Source organism: Acipenser ruthenus, chromosome 52 (assembly GCF_902713425.1).
Source record: "Acipenser ruthenus chromosome 52, fAciRut3.2 maternal haplotype, whole genome shotgun sequence".
Taxonomy (NCBI): domain Eukaryota; kingdom Metazoa; phylum Chordata; class Actinopteri; order Acipenseriformes; family Acipenseridae; genus Acipenser; species Acipenser ruthenus.
In genome coordinates this window covers 3421612-3440613 of record NC_081240.1, presented here as the reverse complement: position 1 = coordinate 3440613, position 19002 = coordinate 3421612, and the positions used below count along the sequence as shown (strand labels likewise).

The window sequence follows — 19002 nt, the reverse complement described above, 5'->3', positions numbered from 1 at the left end:
GGACTTGGCAGGTTTATTGAAGTCAACAGGTGCAGGAGTTTGAACAAATCAGGCCCCTGCTACACCTGCTCTGAGCGGATCACACTTGAATCCGTCTGCCCTGCGAGTCGGGAGGTTGACTGTTATTCATGCAGCTACAATGTGTTCCTACTGAATCATTTCAATATGCTTGATTGATGGTAGTTCGGAAACAGAAGACTGAGTGCAGGACTTCTGCACAGTGAATAAAGCAAATTTTTTTTTATATGTATATTTTTTTATACATAAAAGATTCCTCACCTAAACGCCTTCCCTGGTGCCACAGTGCCTCCCTCACTTTCCCAGGTGCTCAAATGGCATACTGGCCTGAGGAGAGAAAGAAAGAATGAATGAATGAACCAGTGCACGCAAACACTCCATTACCTTGGACTACATAAATCTGTAGTTTAAATATTACAAAAATTGTATGAAAATCCAGGTTTATTGGAATATGCCCAAATGTTTACAAAAGGTGGGAAAATATTCATGGAAATTCAAGGTAAGTAATGTTCACCTTGCCATTCCATTCAACACAACAGGATGAGATGCATTTATTACACTGTGTAGAGTGTGACAGACGATCAGTGCAGAAGTCCACATTTTGAAGGAGACCCTTAAGTGTGATTTGAATTGTATTCAGATCATTCATCAAATGGGTTGTCACTGGAATCCTAGCAATATTGACACGATACTGTCTTATTTATTTCTTAGCAGACACCCTTATCCAGGGCGACTTACAATTGGTACAAGATATCGCATCATTTTTACATACAAATTACCCATTTATACAGTTGGGTTTTTACTGGAGCAATCTAGGTAAAGTACCTTGCTCAAGGGTACAGCAGCAGTGTCCTCCACCTGGGATTTAACCCACAACCCTCCGGTCAAGAGTCCAAATCCCTAACCACTACTCCACACTGTTGCCCACATGGTCTATAGTCCATCTCCAGTGCTGGATTAAGTTGATGAGGGTCTTTCACGTAATAGAAAGTGCTGCCAAGTCTTCTAGAAGTGGTGATTTTAGTAAGATCACCACATTTAAAAAAGGACACACAAATGATCAGTACTTTTCTAGTAAACTTTATTTGATAGCTTTGGGATTTTGAGTTTGGTTTTCTTCATGTGAATGCAGGAGATTTATGAACTACTGCATCCTGGTACCTTTGCTGTAGATTCATAGGGTCTGATTGCAACAAGAGTGAGTGTGAACCAGAGCAGAGCGAAGGGACGAGGAGGAGCGTGTGAACCAGAGCAGAGCGAAGGGACGAGGAGGAGCGTGTGAACCAGAGCACAGCGAAGGGACGAGGAGGAGCGTGTGAACCAGAGCACAGCGAAGGGACGAGGAGGAGCGTGTGAACCAGAGCACAGCGAAGGGACGAGGAGGAGCGTGTGAACCAGAGCACAGCGAAGGGACGAGGAGGAGGAGCGTGTGAACCAGAGCACAGTGATCAGGTGCCAGGACGCAGCAGCAGAAAGAGTAGTCTTTGCTTGTGCTTTTATACTTCAAATTTGGAATATGCAGATATCTCAAAAATAGCAAAAAGATCAACACACCACGCAGCCATGCCTTTACCAGGGGAGACACTGTGCTCCCCTGACTGTATGACTCCTCCTGCACACCACACTGCCGTGATAATATTGCTTGTGCTAATAAGAGGCAAGATAAACTCCTTTATTTAACCAGCAGCAGTAAAAACCCCACTACTGTACCAGTGAGAGCAGAGGCCCAGTTACGTTACCTGCGAGGCTGCGATCCGGGACACTTCTTGTCTTGCCGTCAGGTCAGAAGAGGAGACGTTGGCCGGAGCGCCGCGGTGCAAGCGCATGCTGACCTTCCTCTCCCGCTCGGCACGGGATACAGCACGGGGAGAGGTGTTACCTGAGAGAGACGAGACAGGAGACTTTCACAGCAAGCACATGGAGTGGGTTCCAAGAGCAGGTTACTAGCATTCACCCCAAGACACAGCTACAAATTCAAAGCAGTCACATACAGAGGATCCTCAAATATGTTTTCATGTTCATTCAATGTCATTGGACTGTTCACAAAGGCAATTTCTACGAGAGTCCACAGTAAGTTCCACTTTTCCCGAAATTAGAGCTCGATAAACATTAGGGCTGTGTTCGAAGATTCCTTCGCTAGCCAGGAATGCAAAGGTAGTTTTAAACCTTCGAAGGTTTGTCAGGAGCGATCCCGTCCTCTGTCAGACTAGTACACAGAACATGTTAAAGAAGCGCTGGACAAGGGAAATAATGTGTCAGATGTCAAAGTGATGAAGTCGATTTGCTTGAAACACTAAAAAAGTAGACTGGACATTTCCATCAATGGATTTAAAAAAATGTGGAATTGATGATGCGATCAGAAACCCAGAGGCACTGTAAACTGCACCTGCTACTGTAGTAGGACTCTATTTTTTTGTTTTATGTTAAACATTTATGTTTAAAGTAACAGCCAAAATGGTTTGTGTCAGACTTGTGAAAGTCTGTTATTGTCGATATGTTGTAGATACGACTATTAGTGCTAGCATCGTGCAGGTATTGTAAAGTCCAGGAACAAAACAAAAACCTTCAAATAAATTAGATCGGCACCATATAAACCTGAGCTGATTTTGCCAGTGCTTGCTCGTCTATTAACCAGTTTGAAAGATTATGAAGCAAATAAAAGCAAGGTCTCACAGTTGGTAGCAATCATCTTTCTTGTACTCCCAGTATTGTTTCACCTTGCTACTCTTAACTCTCTCTCCTGACAAAGGATCTCTCCTGACTTATAGTTTGTGGCTGGAGCCCAAATAAATCAATAATTAACAATTACTCAATTAAGTCTCCAGCCACATTCTCTAACCCTCTCCCTGCCGATCCAAAACACACAAACGCAAACTCATATTAATAATTAAAAAGGAACAAATACATACATTATATATATATATATATATATATATATATATATATATATATATATATACACACACACACACACTATATATATATATATATATATATATATATATATATATATATATACACATATATATATATATACACACACACACACACACACATACATATATATACATATATATACACACACACATATATATTATATATATATATATATATATATATATATATATATATATATATATATATATAGAGATATAGATATATAGATATACACACACACATATATATTACACATATATGTGTGTGTATATTATCTATATATCTATATATATATCTATATATATCTATAAAAAAAAACTCTGCAGGAACCTTGCATGTAAAATAGGATTTTCAATCAAACATAAACAAGTAGCTATGGTGACGTCACCAGTAAATTATGAAAATTCGTACCACTGAAGGTTCGAACCCTCCTTCGGTAATGTGTTTTCCGAACCTTCGAAGGTCAAAATGTACCCTTCGTTGCAGCCCTAATAACCATGACAGACGGACTGAAGGAACTACCTTCCACTATACATTCCCCGAGATTTGGATTCTCTTGATAACTTAACCAAGAATTGTATTGTACTCCTACACTCCCCTGACTCACACCATACGACGTGCCTTTACCAGGGGAGACCCTCTGGGACCCCTGCACTCCCCTGCACACTACAGTGCTGTGCCTTTAAAAGCGGAGACACTAAGAGACCCCTGCACTCCACTGACTACAACATCAGACACATGCACTGTACTCACCGGACTGCTGTATCCTGGAGGCCGGTGTCGACATGACTGGTTCTGGTCCGGTGCGGACCCGGTTTCCTGCGGCCCCGGGGACTGGGCCGGGGGGCAGCGCTCGGGCTGCAGAGCTCCGTGTCTGAACAATGCGCTCCTCTCTTTCGTGCTCTCTCCTCTCCCTGTCCCCCTCCTCCGGAGTGCGGCCAGCACCCTACAGACACAAACACACAATTAGACAAAGAGCTACTGCAGCACCACATTAAAACACCATCAAGAGATACACAGCAGTGCACTGAAGCACCACATTAAACACCACCAAGAGATACACAGCAGTGCACTGCAGCACCACATTAAACACCACCAAGAGATACACAGCAGTGCACTGAAGCACCACATTAACGCTGGTTTACAGAAGTACTGTAAAATGGAATACTGTACCAACATGAAATAAAAAGTATCAATGACAAACTATTTGAACACTTTAAAATCTCCCACAGTACAAAGCGTAAAAGTACCATGTAATTCAAGGATTGCATTCACTTACATTTCTTTCTCCATGAAGTAAACAATGATTGTACTGTGCCGTACCCACGGGACCCGTGCATATTTACACAACAGACTTGATTATAAACTCGGAAAAGAAATCTCATGATTTAGTGCCGGACTGCAGTGTCACATTTCCATTGATTTTAAACAGACGAGGCTTACAAATCATGCTGGATTCCAGAATAGAGAGGTTCTGGATTGTTGAGGGGATCATGCCATTCAATTCAATAGGGATGGTAGAGGGATCAGGCCCTTCATTTCAAGGGTATTTATCACCCTGTATGGTACAAATTATAATTGAAATTCTGAAATGTTTGCACATGAAAAACCTGTTTGTATCAGCATCACTTATTAGGAGATTTCATGACACCTCTTGCACTATAATACATTGTGTGTACAGGGATAGAATTAAGACCACACTGCACAGCACTGTGATCCATTCCTGTTTTCTTCACTAATCAAGCGGGAAGTAAAACTTGAAATAGGTGAATACAATCAGGGTTCGACATTAACCATGGCCCGGCGGCCCGGGGCTGGTAGAGATCGCAGTTTGGTTGGTAGTTATGAAGCCCCACAGGCTCGACTGGCCCGTCACATTTAACTAGTATAACATACCTAGTGCACACGGCTTCCGTTTCATGAATCCAGGAAAATGGGCCAGTGTGCCAAAAAGCTGAAAACGAATTTACAAACCATTTTTTAAAAACATAACTACAAACTAATCCTAACTTTCCCGCCGCACATCAGATTTGTTGTACAGTCAGAATCGGAGACGGTGTACCGAAGTGCTGTGTTGGTTGGTACTCGTTCCCGCGACATGGCAAATCTTTTTCTACAACTAATTTGATAAAACAGGAGCTTCATTTGTTGTGAATTCAACATTTCATTGACATCATATCCAGTCTCACAGTAAGATGTCCCGATGGATACCCAGATACGTGATCGAATTGTCTAACTTTTTGATTTGGGACCCCATGTGTTCAGATCAAAAATGCCATTCTCAATCTTTCCAGGACTCATTGGTATCACTTAGCAAGATTGGCACTGACTTGGGAGAGGCTACACAAGCAACGACGCTCTGAGAAGGATTGTTATTTTGTATTATGAATATTGTTTTAATAGCATTTATTATTAGGATTAGGGATGGACATTTCGAACAGTTTCCTATTTGAATACACAGGCTGCAACATTTCTGTGTATTCGATTACCCGAGCTCTGGTCCCTTACACTCCCAAGAATAAAAGGCAAATGCGTGTGTACAAACAGACAGCATAACAGTGTAAGCCGGTAAAGTTTAGCCGGGTTCACAAAGTGTACAAACAATGTCCAAGACGAGATTTCTTCGTTCAATACCCTATTCCCTTAAGTTTTTCCTTTTGTTTACTGAATTAAAATACAGAACTCTATGAGCAGCAACGTCGCAGTGCATATCTCTTCAATTAAAGCAACAGTAGCACAATATTGCACAAACCACCAAATTATTATTGCTGTAGTGTATTCAGAATAAAATAACATATCATATAGCAACCTAAATATTCTGCATCTGTTTAATTAAATAATATTTATAACAATCTTAAGAGTGAAAATGTTGTAACCTGGCCAAACAATAGAAAATACATTCCAACATTACAATAGTTTAACATCACTAATTACAACTAGCCATCAAGTACTGACATCAGATGAATCTAAGTTACTTTGTTTATTCAATAACCTGTAAATAATTCAAAACAAGGATACCTGGTTGTACTAAGAACATAAGAAAGTTTACAAACGAGGAGGAGGCCATTCAGCCCATCTTGCTCGTTTGGTTGTTAGTAGCTTATTGATCCCAGAATCTCATCAAGTAGCTTCTTGAAGGATCCAGGTGTGTCAGCTTCAACAACATTACTGGGGAGTTGGTTCCAGACCCTCAATTCTCTGTGTAAAAAAGTGCCTCCTATTTTCTGTTCTGAATGCCCCTTTATCTAATCTCCATTTATGACCCCTGGTCCTTTTTTCTTTTTTCAAGTCAAAGAAGTCCCCCGGGTTGACATTGTCTATACCTTTTAGAATTTTGAATGTTTGAATCAGATCACCACGTAGTCTTCTTTGTTCAAGACTGAATAGATTCAATTCTTTTAGCCTGTCTGCATACGACATGCCATTTAAACCCGGAATAATTCTGGTTGCTCTTCTTTGCACTCTTTCTAGAGCAGCAATATCCTTTTTGTAACGAGGTGACCAGAACTGAACAATATTCTAGGTGAGGTCTTACTAATGCATTGTAGAGTTTTAACATTACTTCCCTTGATTTAAATTCAACACTTCTCACAATATATCCGAGCATCTTGTTAGCCTTTTTTTACTCTGCGTTGTTCTGCTTAACATTTAGTGTGTATTTATATTCATCATAATGTTAAATTACCTTTCAAATTTATATGTTATCCAAGTTTGGATTATTAGCACTTGCTATACACATTATTTTATTTCAGTTCACACAGTCAAAGTTCACCGGTGCCATGCTCCCAGAAGCTGTTTCACGACTAGCTAGTAACAGCTGCAGAAGCTGCTGTGTACAGCCATTACAGAGGAACTCAAAACAGGGATCTGTTAACATTAGCTAAAAGCAAGGCAATAAAATTGGCAACATTTTCAAAGAGAATACGATTACTGTAGAATGTTGCTATTACAAGCATTGCATAATTAATTAGGGTCCTTACGTTTAATATGCAAATAACAATGGGTTTAAGACTGACATAACACGTGTTAAGCATCAGCATTAAAAAAATAAGACGCGTTTGGTTTTTAGTAGCTAATGTATACTTTTTTTTTGTGTACTCAAATGTAATATGCTATTCAAATATTTCTTGTTTTATTTTCGTGTAATCGTGTATTTGACTACACTGACCCATCCCTAATTAGGATTATTATAATTCAGTTTTAGCAGTGCTGTGTCCATATGGTAACAGCCTGGTTGTGGGTTTGCTTGTGAAAAAATAAAGTATCATTTGTACACATACATTTTCAAATCTTGAATACAGTATTTTCTGACAACCCCACAAACGTGTGCATGTTAAATGGCTGAAGCAACATATTGAAAGGCTTTGTTTAGCCACTTTCTTTTGAGACGTGGGCTCTCATTGGTTATCATACACAGTTAGAAACATACTGAAAATAAAAACCATCATGAAAAAATATTTTAATAGATTGGGCCAGATAAAATTGCGTCCGGGCCAGTAAAAACACTAGCTCAGTGGCCCCCAAGAGGCCAGTAGTTAAATCAAAACGTAGAGCCCTGACAATGCAAGTCTTGTTGCCAACCCTGTGTGCGAATCTCGTGCTGAATTATGCCGGGTTTAAAAGGCATGTCGTATGCAGACAGGCTAAAAGAATTGAATCTGTTCAGTCTTGAACAAAGACAACTACGCGGTGATCTGATTCAAGCATTCAAAATTCTAAAAGGTATTGACAATGTCGGCCCAGAGGACTTTTTCAACCTGAAAAAAGAAACAAGGACCAGGGGTCACAAATGGAGATTAGATAAAGGGGCATTGAAAACAGAAAATAGGAGGCACTTTTTTACACAGAGAATTGTGAGGGTCTGGAACCAACTCCCCAGTAATGTTGTTGAAGCTGACACCCTGGGATCCTTCAAGAAGCTGCTTGATGAGATTCTGGGAACAATAAGCTACTAATGACCAAACGAGCAAGATGCCTGAATGGCCTCCTCTCGTTTGTAAACTATGCTCTTATGTGTGGAGGGAGGAGACACTCACGAATTTGAGCATGTTCCAGTCGAACACGTAATCGTAGGAGAAGCCCTGCCGGTGAAAGAGATTCCTGAAGAGCTGGCGCAGGTACGAGTAGTCAGGCTTGTCATCGAAGCGCAGCGAGCGGCAGAAATTCAGATAGGTGGAGAACTCCGCTGCAGAGACACCATGCAAAACATTCAGGGAACTTTCACCCACAAGGAGACATCTAAAGTTTATTTCACTATTTAAACAAACAAACAAAACAAAAAACTTGTACTGCACCCTGCCCTGGGATTCAGAACTACCCCCAAATTAGTATATTGAAAATGATCCAGGAGTTTCAGCAGTGTTTTCTACCTACAGTACAACTACCGACTGTCCCTGCAGTGTTTTCAAACCCATTTCAACTCTTAAATAGGAGCCATAATGAACAGTCCCGGTCTAAAACATGGGAAACAAGACTTGTATACAAAAAAATGCATTGTCGTTCAGGTTTTACCCTGGAATGATATAAATGTATCATTATCTGACAGACCATCTGTTTTCACATTCATGAAGCTCATTCTTATTGTAATGAAGTTTAATCCCCCCGCAGCCCCTCCCGCCCAGTAGGGGGCACCGTGTACTCACAGGAGTAGCCCTTGCAGAGCACCTCGATGGGGGTGGACATTTTCTTCTCACTGATGCGCTCGTACTTCTGTCTCTTGGTAGCTGCCTTCAGGCCCTGCCAGGGCAGGGAGCCCAGGTTGAAATACATGAGGACGTATCCCAGGGACTCCAGATCATCACGCCTGGACTGCTCTGCAACAGACAGAGAGCAAGGGGCTGGCTTTACACACAACATGAATGAATGCACTGCTCTGCAACACAGACAGAGAGCAAGGGGCTGGCTTTACACACAACATGAATGAATGCACTGCTCTGCAACACAGACAGAGAGCAAGGGGCTGGCTTTACACACAACATGAATGCATGCACTGCTCTGCAACACAGACAGAGAGCAAGGGGCTGGCTTTACACACAACATGAATGAATGCACTGCTCTGCAACACAGACAGAGAGCAAGGGGCTGGCTTTACACACAACATGAATGAATGCACTGCTCTGCAACACAGACAGAGAGCAAGGGGCTGGCTTTACACACAACATGAATGAATGCACTGCTCTGCAACACAGACAGAGAGCAAGGAGCTGGCTTTACACAATACAACAGGAATTAATGCACAAACGAGAGGAGGCCATTCGGCACATCTAAAGGATTCCAGTGATTCAACATGACGAGGCAGCCCATTCCATCCTCGCACTACTGTGTGAAGTGTTTCCTTGCCTTTGTCCCATATCTGTCACCACTTAATATAAGATAGACACACACACAGGGGATGGAAATTAGACTTCCGTTGCATTGCAGTTTGATCCATTACTGGTTTTGCGAAGAGTTTCATGAAAGACACCCCTGAGCTTGTTACCTATAAATTGTAGCTAATCAATCTGGTAGCAAACCTGGAATGGGTGAAGCCCCAAGCAGTCTTATTGCCACCCCAGCACACACACAGACAACCTAAGTGAAGTAACAAACACAACTGGAATAGGAGACAAGGTGGTTAAAAAGCTATACAAAGCTAAAAATCAACCTGCTCAACCTAACCAGTAACAAACCTCTCCTGCCACGCAAATACACATGCAATAGGAGGCGCTGATCGGGCGGATTCACCATTCCAAGTGAAACGAGTGAAGAAATAGCTGCTTGGGTTTGTGAGGATCACTGCTGTTATTAGACTCTGTGGTGAACAGCGATCCACACAAGCCTTTATCACTTGTTTAACTCAAAATGGTGAATTAGCTCAATCAACCCCAATGACTCACCTGTGGAGAGCTTGATCAGGATATTCTGTCTGTGCAGCTCTAGTGTCTACTATGGAAGATTAGACAACCACAAGCACAATATGTACATGTACAACTATACAGTGAGAGACAGGGACGCACAGACAGGCACCTCCACATACTGTATCTACAGTGAGAGACAGGGACGCACAGACAGGCACCTCCACATACTGTATCTACAGTGAGAGACAGGGACGCACAGACAGGCACCTCCACATACTGTATCTACAGTGACAGACAGGGACGCACAAACAGGCACCTACCTCCACATAGCCCCAGATTCTGACACCGGTTAACAGATTTTTTTTTTTTTTTTTTAACAAAGCAAGGGAAAGCGCTGTCTTGAGTTTACACACATCAGGGATTACAGGGGTGGAAATAAGACTCCTGTTGCATAGCTGTTTGACACATGCCTGTTTTTACGATGAGTTTACGAAGACACACCTGTACATTGGCTAATCAAGCCTGTATTAATCTGGAATGGGTGAAACTGCTATGCTATAGGAATCTTATTTCCATCCCTGGATTACCACTCATAATAAAGGGGGCAATACAATCTGGATAAAATGCAGGATACAGACTGATCAAATCCATCGTGTGTGTAACTGGTGACCACTAATGTACACTTGCCTTGCTGAGACCTGGCTCAGGTGTGTGTGTGTTAGAGTTGAGCTCGGAAGCCCATCAGGACGTGAAGCGGCGCTGTTTCAGTACAGTGCGTGCTCGTGTGCAGCTCTTACCGATGCCCAGGTGTGTGTGTTTGAGAGAGTTGAGCTCGAAAGCCCATCAGGATGTGAAGCGGTGTTGTTTCAGTACAGTGCGTGCTCGTGTGCAGCTCTTACCGAGGCCCAGGTGTGTGTGTTTGAGAGAGTTGAGCTCGAAAGCCCATCAGGACGTGAAGCGGTGCTGTTTCAGTACAGTGCGTGCTCGTGTGCAGCTCTTACCGATGCCCAGGTGTGTGTGTTTGAGAGAGTTGAGCTCGAAAGCCCATCAGGATGTGAAGCGGTGTTGTTTCAGTACAGTGCGTGCTCGTGTGCAGCTCTTACCGATGCCCAGGTGTGTGTTGATGGAGGCGTATCTGGCGGTGCCGGTGAGGTTCTTGTTCTCGCGGTAGGGGATGTGCTGGTGTGTCCGGGCGTCCCGGTATTTCTTGGCCAGGCCGAAGTCGATGATGTAAACCAGGTTGCCCTTCTTCCCCAGCCCCATCAGGAAGTTGTCCGGCTTCACGTCCCTGTGAATGAAGTTCTTGGAATGGATGTACTCGATCCGGCTGATCTGGAGACAGAGAATCACAAGAAACGAACACGGAGCTGACATTCATTCTGTCAAAACTATATCTCAAAATTCTTTCAATTTGAATTAGCTAGCACAAGCCATTTTTACAGTTGAAATAAACCCATTGACATACCATCAGTTACAGTTAAAATAAACCCAGTGACACACCATCAAATTACATTTTAAAAGAGTTCAATCCTCTTCTGTACAGTAGAATGTGCTTTGTTTATTTCTCATTCATGCATTGGTTTCCTTTGCATCTTTGTGATCCAGTCATTAAGAAATCCTGTTCCATGAACGCAGCCATTTGTTTGTTACCTATAGACACTGGGGCTCCTCAAGCTCATAAATAATGCTACGATTGTCATGGAAATTGTGAATTTGGATAAAGTCTATGACATTTTGGAAATGGATGTAAACATACATTTGATTAGGCACTTCCTTTATTTACTTTCAAAAACGCAGTGTCATGCACTGAAAATACAAATCTGCGGGTATCTCACATTTATGTGCAGCTATGCAGGTCAGTCAATAAGATTTGCAGCTGAGAAAGCAAGCAAGTGTGTAAATGAGTGGAGAGGACGTTTTTGGAGTGAAAATGAGGTGAAAAAAATGGTGACAGAAAGTGCGAGCAAAGTGAAAAATATCCAAAGGGGACATTTCATTAAAGTGGTGGCAGGATGTTTTGTACACATGTTCCTGTGGATTACATGCTGAAAGCGCTTTGCATAAACGGAAGCTACAAGCCGTTGAATCGGCAGAAGGAAAGACAGCGATAAGTATGAAAACTGGTGAGGGAGCTGTTTTCTGTAAAGACAGAAGAACAAATGCATCAGAGAACAGAAGAAGCTACAGACTTGAAGGCTTTCTGCACCGCTAATATTCCACTTCACGTCCTGGGATAAACAGCCATCTGGGAAGCTCTCCGAAAAACACTGCGGTCATACCTTGTTCAGATCAACTGAGAAACATGTAATTACAAAAGCTTTTTCAAAGTCATGTAAATGACCTGAAGGATCGATTAAATGAGTGTCTGGGACTAGTCTTGTAGCAGATGAAACAGATGCTGAAGGCCGCTATGTAATGACTACCATGCGATTCTTTTGCAGACACCAGGGCGCGAAATAACCCACGTCAATTACCGCAGTGCCCAAGCTGCTTGCTGCAATGCCTCCCAACTTAAAAAGAAAAAAAAAAAAAAAAAAAACACAAACGGCAAAAGTTGCCTGTATGCCTGCCTGTCATTGCCGCCGGTGTCCCTCAGCACCAGCACATCCCATCTAACACCCACTCACAAACTTGCTCAGCGTCAACTGGCCCGTTCTGTCACAATTCAATTGAATTCAGTCTAATCTCATCCTGCGAGAATTGCTCATCATCATAATAAATGTATTATTGTTGACATTCCTTTTACTGCGCACCTCCCAGCACTAAGCCCCGAGAAAGATGCACTGTATCATTGGTTAATGACGGGCAAACAGAGGGAGGGACGCTGTTATACCGAGCTCAATATGACCGTGCCTCCAGGAATTTTTCAATCACACGTGTTCACTGTCAGTGTCGTTCTCTTGTGTTAGATTTAGGTTTTGCCTTTCTGCCCCTATAACTGCCTTGGTGCCCCTGAATTTCCACGCCCAACGAAGGCAACATTGCCTTGCCCTTCTTGACCTTCACATCATGCCGAGACACTTCAAGTTCAAGCCGACACAGGGAGGGGAGTTTGGAACTTCAGTCTCTTAATAGACTTTTTGTTTAGAGCACATAAACTTTAAAACTGCGAGTCAAGCAGTGGTGGAATCAGTTCAGAAGTATGGAACTCCTTTTGGAATGGACAATGCTGCATATATGACTAAACCCTGGGAGCGAAGTCTTTCTGAATCAGTGCATGCAACTTGCATATGACACGGCTGCTCAACCTAGTCACGATAGTTTGGAAAAACGTTTGGAAAAGTAAAGGAACTCGTCACTGCTGTAAAACAGGCATTCACTGCCCTGCCCGGTTCCACCAATCCCTGCAGGAAAAGATAGTAGCCTTAATAAAACCTGGAACTGCCATGCAATACAAGTCTTATTTCCATCCTGGAAATGTTTCAACGTTTGAATATTCAAATATTTGACCCAGAATTATTTTTTCACTGAGGCAAGCCCCTGCCTAAATTGTGGTGTTCTTTGTGCATTGCTTGTTCTTTGTGAATAATTGTATGCAAAGGCTTTACCATCTGGTCAGCGAGGAGCAGGACAGTCTTCAGGCTGAACTTGCGAGAGCAGAAGTTGAAGAGGTCCTCTAGACTGGGACCCAGCAGCTCCATTACCATCACATTGTAATCCCCCTCCGCACCACACCACTTAATAGAGGGGATTCCCACTGAAACAGAGAGAGTGTGTCAGGGCAATGTGAAAGCGCACACGCTAGACTGAAGTTTATTCACTTCATGTATTTCTATCATGTCTTGTGCAGTTAAGGGATGTTGAGCTTGTAGCATTAAGTGAGTCTGCAGGAACACTACCTTAGCATAGGTTAGTTTTATGTCAAACTACTTAAGGACATTCGTATACATTTCTCAAAAAAAAAATTGTTTAAATATGTTTATTTATTTATTTATTTATTTATTTATTTATTTAAAACAGTGAATAAGTTCAATTTGACGACAACATGGCCTAACAGCGAATGAAACAGATTAGTGTATTATCGAATGGTGAAATAGAGGCAGCGCTATGTACGTATGTAATACTGGTCTGCAGTTTGGAGTGCAGTTGTCTTTCCTAGACCTGTATGCAGGTCTACAGTGCCAAGTTGAATATAAACAAAATGTGTTTTTAGCTCGAGATTTCCTCAAGAAGACTTACCCAGTTTTGAAGCCAGATTATATCAATCGCAGTAACAGTTGAAACATTCAATAAAATAAAGAACTATTCCATTACAATAGAGCAGTGCATTGCATTCCTCATTTTAAAGTGAACTGTAAAGAACGTAGCGCAGGATCTCCTGGCTGTGCCGCTGCAGACTCTCACCTCCGCCCTGCATCATCTTGTAGAACTTGCTCTCTATGTGTAGCTGGGGGTGTTTGGTTTTCACACATTCCAGCTTTATGGCAACCTCCTCTCCCGTGGCAATATTGGCACCTAGGGAAAAAAAAAAACAGTGTCCGTGAACTTCACAGCAGAACACCTCGCATGGCAACTCTGACAGTGAAGCTGTCTTCTGTTTCTAAAGACTTTGCACAGACTCCCCTCAGGAGGAGCCTGGGGAGCAAATCCACTCAATACAAGGGGCTGTAGGACATTTTCCAGGGACATGGCCCAGGACTATGTCCTTAATTATATTCTACTTTATTAAAAAACGTACTATTTTAATAATGAGCTACAGTGTTTCAATTTCCGCCTTCTTCAGATAGCATGATAAATATTTATTATTAAAAGAGAGTTTATCTATTCATTTTGTTCTTCATTAAGTTTTTCTAGTGATGATCCTGATCAGTATCCTGATTCTCCTTGGCTAGAGAGAAGTTTTTTTCCTCTCTCTCTCTCAATTATCAAATAAAGCATTTTTAAATCTATACTGTTATTTTCACTGAAGTCTCAACAGACGAGATTCTCAAAGCTACTAACTCCAAATGTGTTCTTGGCACAATTTCTTTTTGAATGGTTACAAAAAAAAACCCACTTAACATCCAAATCAAATAAAATAAATGATCACTTTAAAATTAAGTTTTAATTTAAGAACAAAGTCTTAGTTGTTTATTTCTAGTTTGGTAACTATTGGGTGCAGTTCTCCTTTAATTAAAAAATAAATAAATAAAAAAAGAAGTGCCAATGCAGTGGAGTAAACAGTTTTGAGAATTGAGCCCAACGTCTTTCATGTCAAGCGGTTTGCAGTGATCCACTCAGCACTCACACTCACACTGAAACCACTGTTTAGTTATGTGTTTTTTTTAGTTACAGTTATGGTTTTGTATTGTAGTTAATTATAGCTATTAGTTTAATTTTAGTTATAGTTATTACAGTTAGCAGAGTGGTGATGACCTTAATCTCTCGAGGTAAAAATAACTTGTGTAATGCCAGGCTCTACACCTCTTCACAGTACACTCCTTAGGATAGCCAACCACAAACATGTATTGATCAGAGATTACCATTTACTAGCCAAGTCTGTTCACGGCTTCACTGTATAATGATAAAATGTCGTTCGCCTCTGCCAACAAGGTGGCAGCAGTAGTTTTAGTGGTTATTTGCATTACGGTGAACAGGTCACTCATGATCTCTCCAGCCTCCCGCAGTAACATTTCAAAGCTGCGCTGCGCTATGCAGAATCTGTGTTGAGTGACGTCTACAGCGCATCTCCGCGATTCTGTGCAGCACTGTAAAGAACTGCGGAAATCTAAGCACACAACCAATGTCTCTATTAAAATGAGCACAGACCCGCGACTGCAGCAGGACAGCATACTCACTATCAATGTAGTTTTGTTTAAACAAGTTATAACAGTATTCCAATTTTTTTTTTTTTTTTTTTTTTACAAACTCCGTGTAATAATCATTGAAGCTTACTTGTGCAATGTCGTGACGTGTAGCTATAAATCCAATAACACGTTTTAGTATTAAAATACATTCTTTTTTGCTATACATATTTTATTTATCCAGTTGAAATAAAAAACATCTAATCTCTGCTCTTAAATAACCTGTGGTACGTTTGTGTTTTAAGCAATAAGACCGATCATTTCCAATTCTATTTACCATCAGCTAAACAAAGTATTTATTTATTTATTTCATTGTATACGTTAAAATGATTTAACAAAATAGAGCACCACGTCATTTTGAGAAAATAGATCTTAATACTGTTGTAGTATAACATTAAGAGCGTACCATTTTTTTTTTCTGATTCTTTATAAAAAAGAAACGTACCACGTTATTTGGCATAGTAAAATACTAAATACCAAATGTTTAAATCATTCCATGATAGGAAGTGTGATTTGTTGGTTTTATTTTTGTGCATTACAGTAATTTAAGTGATTTGCATTAGTCTCTCCATTTTTTAAGCCTTCATTGTATAACTTGCATGATGTACTGTATACTGTGATATTAAGGTTACCACAGTGTTTTTTTAACGGTTATCATACCGTGTAAATTTTACACAGTCCCATCCCTATACGGGACTACCCGCTGCTCCAGGGTCTGGTTGCACCAACGAGAACAAAAAATGGGACTGGAGTCGGATCATAAACAGATGTTGGATCCAATTCTGGAGCTACACGCGTCGTAACTAGGGAAACTGACCAATGAGAACGAGAGTGAACATGTCTGTTTGGCACAAAGTTTAAAATACCCCAGCTGTCATATTTATATACAGCCTAATATCACAATAATGTTACGAAGAAATGGCAAATAAATACTAATATGAAAACATGTCGATTATATGCCAGTCTTAAAAATGTAAGTGGGCACATTATTTATATATATATATATATATATATATATATATTATATATATATATATATAATATATATATATATATATATAATCTCTTGATATTTTTGTACTTTTTTTTTTTTTTTAACGTACCTGGTGCCTCAATGTACGCTACGCCTCTGTTTTCCTCTTGCACCATATACCTATAGCAAAAGCGTACCTACCTTAACCAGCTAATTTCTACATAACAGGGTGAAATGACTGACAGCGAAACTACAGTAAACAATTAATGGACCACTGAGTTGACTGAAAGAAATCTAGCCATTCAGAGCGGAACAGAGACGGGACAGACCTCAAGTATAAAAACTAAACAAAACTAGAGATGATTTCTAAATGATTATTTTTGGTAAGAATATAAAATAGCGAGTGGTTTTACACACGTGTATCCTATATAAATTTGTCGAACTCATTTTTTGGGAATTCGATGTTTAACAAGCTTTACCGATTCCAATCGAAAGGTAGAAAGCCTAACTAACAAAATGTTTGTTTTTTTAAGTTACTATTTCGTTGTCGTTTTACATAATTATTTAGTGATAGTTACTATTAAAGGATATGATTTATGTTAGTTAAGACATTTTCGCTATCGTTAGTTAACTAAAAAATACACTGGTTTATATGTATATCTATACACAGAATTCTATTTAAATTATTACATGCAAGAGAGTTTAAACATTCATAAAAATGTACCAAAATGCACATCCCTGGAGTTTATTAGCCTTTGTGTTAAAATGTATATTTGATGGATGGGACGCAAAATTTTGGGCATGAGCATTTCAGGAATGCATGAACAGAAAAGCTAGCGCAACTTCTCATATAACATATGAATTTATAAATGATTGAGTCAAAAAGATGCAAAAGAACCCACAGCATGAATGAGGTCTGGAATCAAGAACACATTCTACTGCACAGAGGAGCGCTCAACTCTCCGTTCTTTAATAGCATCCATTCTACTGCACAGAGGAGTGCTCAACTCTCCGTTCTTTAATAGCATCCATTCTACTGCACAGAGGAGTGCTCAACTCTCCGTTCTTTAATAGCATCCATTCTACTGCACAGAGGAGTGCTCAACTCTCCGTTCTTTAATAGCATCCATTCTACTGCACAGAGGAGTGCTCAACTCTCCGTTCTTTAATAACATCCATTCTACTGCACAGAGGAGTGCTCAACTCTCCGTTCTTTAATAGCATCCATTCTACTGCACAGAGGAGTGCTCAACTCTCCGTTCTTTAATAGCATCCATTCTACTGCAGAGAGGAGTGCTCAACTCTCCGTTCTTTAATAGCATCCATTCTACTGCACAGAGGAGTGCTCAACTCTCCGTTCTTTAATAGCATCCATTCTACTGCAGAGAGGAGCGCTCAACTCCCCGTTCTTTAATAGGGGTGACACTAGGTTTCTACTGTAAAATTGAAAATAAAAGAATATTCAAGTATTCCTTTCAGTTTTGAAAGAATATTTCAATATGAGAAACCCATGTTCGTCCAGCACCAAGATCACAAAATCAGATCAAAACACCAGAGCAGGGGTGTCAAACTCATTTCGTATGACGGGCCTGATCCGATACCCTGACGCGGACCAAGTGACAGTTCTAAAAATACAAAGACGAACCCAGAACCTCAATTATCACATAAAGTATATACACATTGCATATTTACATTTCCCTAAATACTGATTTCCCTAAAGAATGCAGAGCAGCGGAGAAGAGGGTGGCAGGAAACCGTGCGAGCCTTCTGTGCCACCTGGCATGAAGAGAATGAATGAATGAAATACTGATCATTTCACTCCCTCTTACGTGTGCAAACATGCCTCCAGCGAGTTCCTTTGCATGAGTAACACAAACTGTAACGTTGCTGTGATTGCTGTCAATCGATGACCACGTGGGCGAGACGACAGCTGGCTCGAGTTACAACACCAGCGATACAGAAAAAAGGTTTTAGCTCGGATTTGTAAGTTCTGTAGTAATAAGTGTCATGTCTATCTGTGAAGAGAAAAGGTGGACCAAGAGTGGTGTATTTCAGAGAAATGGGGTGTTTTGTATTTCTTTGATGACTTGAATGGAAAGCCAAATGTGCTTAACTTGTAAGCAACATGTGTCTGTTGTGAAAGAAAACAACATTAAAAAGACACTATGAAGCAAACCATGGCAAGCAATATGATAAATATACAGGAAAGTTACATGAAAACAAATCCTGAATTTGCACAGTCATTGAAAAAGCAGCAATCGTTGTAGCAGAAGTGATGCTGCTGTTAAGGCAAGCTATGTGACTGCCCAAAAAATAACTCTTCTAAACAATTTTCTGAGTTTTTGAAGAAATGCTGAAAGTGTCCGGAGAAGCGGCAAGCTTTTGCAAATATCAGCCTCGCAAAACAAAAGAATCAATGATTTAGCACTCAACTCCAAGACACAGCAAAGTCCTT

The 19002-nt window shown here is 40.7% G+C and overlaps 1 protein-coding gene across 2 annotated transcripts in view; it reads right to left on the bottom strand.

The window, feature by feature from the left end:
• LOC117433034 (casein kinase I) overlaps positions 1 to 19002 on the bottom strand; it is a 30669-nt gene that overhangs the window by 3757 nt on the left and 7910 nt on the right. For both annotated transcript variants that reach the window (XM_059016124.1, XM_059016125.1), the window contains exons 3-10: positions 14136 to 14246; positions 13340 to 13488; positions 10895 to 11123; positions 8598 to 8768; positions 7992 to 8140; positions 3709 to 3901; positions 1758 to 1897; positions 280 to 345 (exon numbers count right to left, since the gene is read on the bottom strand). In XM_059016124.1, coding sequence (XP_058872107.1) covers positions 313 to 345; positions 1758 to 1897; positions 3709 to 3901; positions 7992 to 8140; positions 8598 to 8768; positions 10895 to 11123; positions 13340 to 13488; positions 14136 to 14246 — 1175 coding nt within the window. In that variant the 3' untranslated portion in view covers positions 280 to 312. The remainder of the gene's footprint in view (positions 1 to 279; positions 346 to 1757; positions 1898 to 3708; positions 3902 to 7991; positions 8141 to 8597; positions 8769 to 10894; positions 11124 to 13339; positions 13489 to 14135; positions 14247 to 19002) is intronic.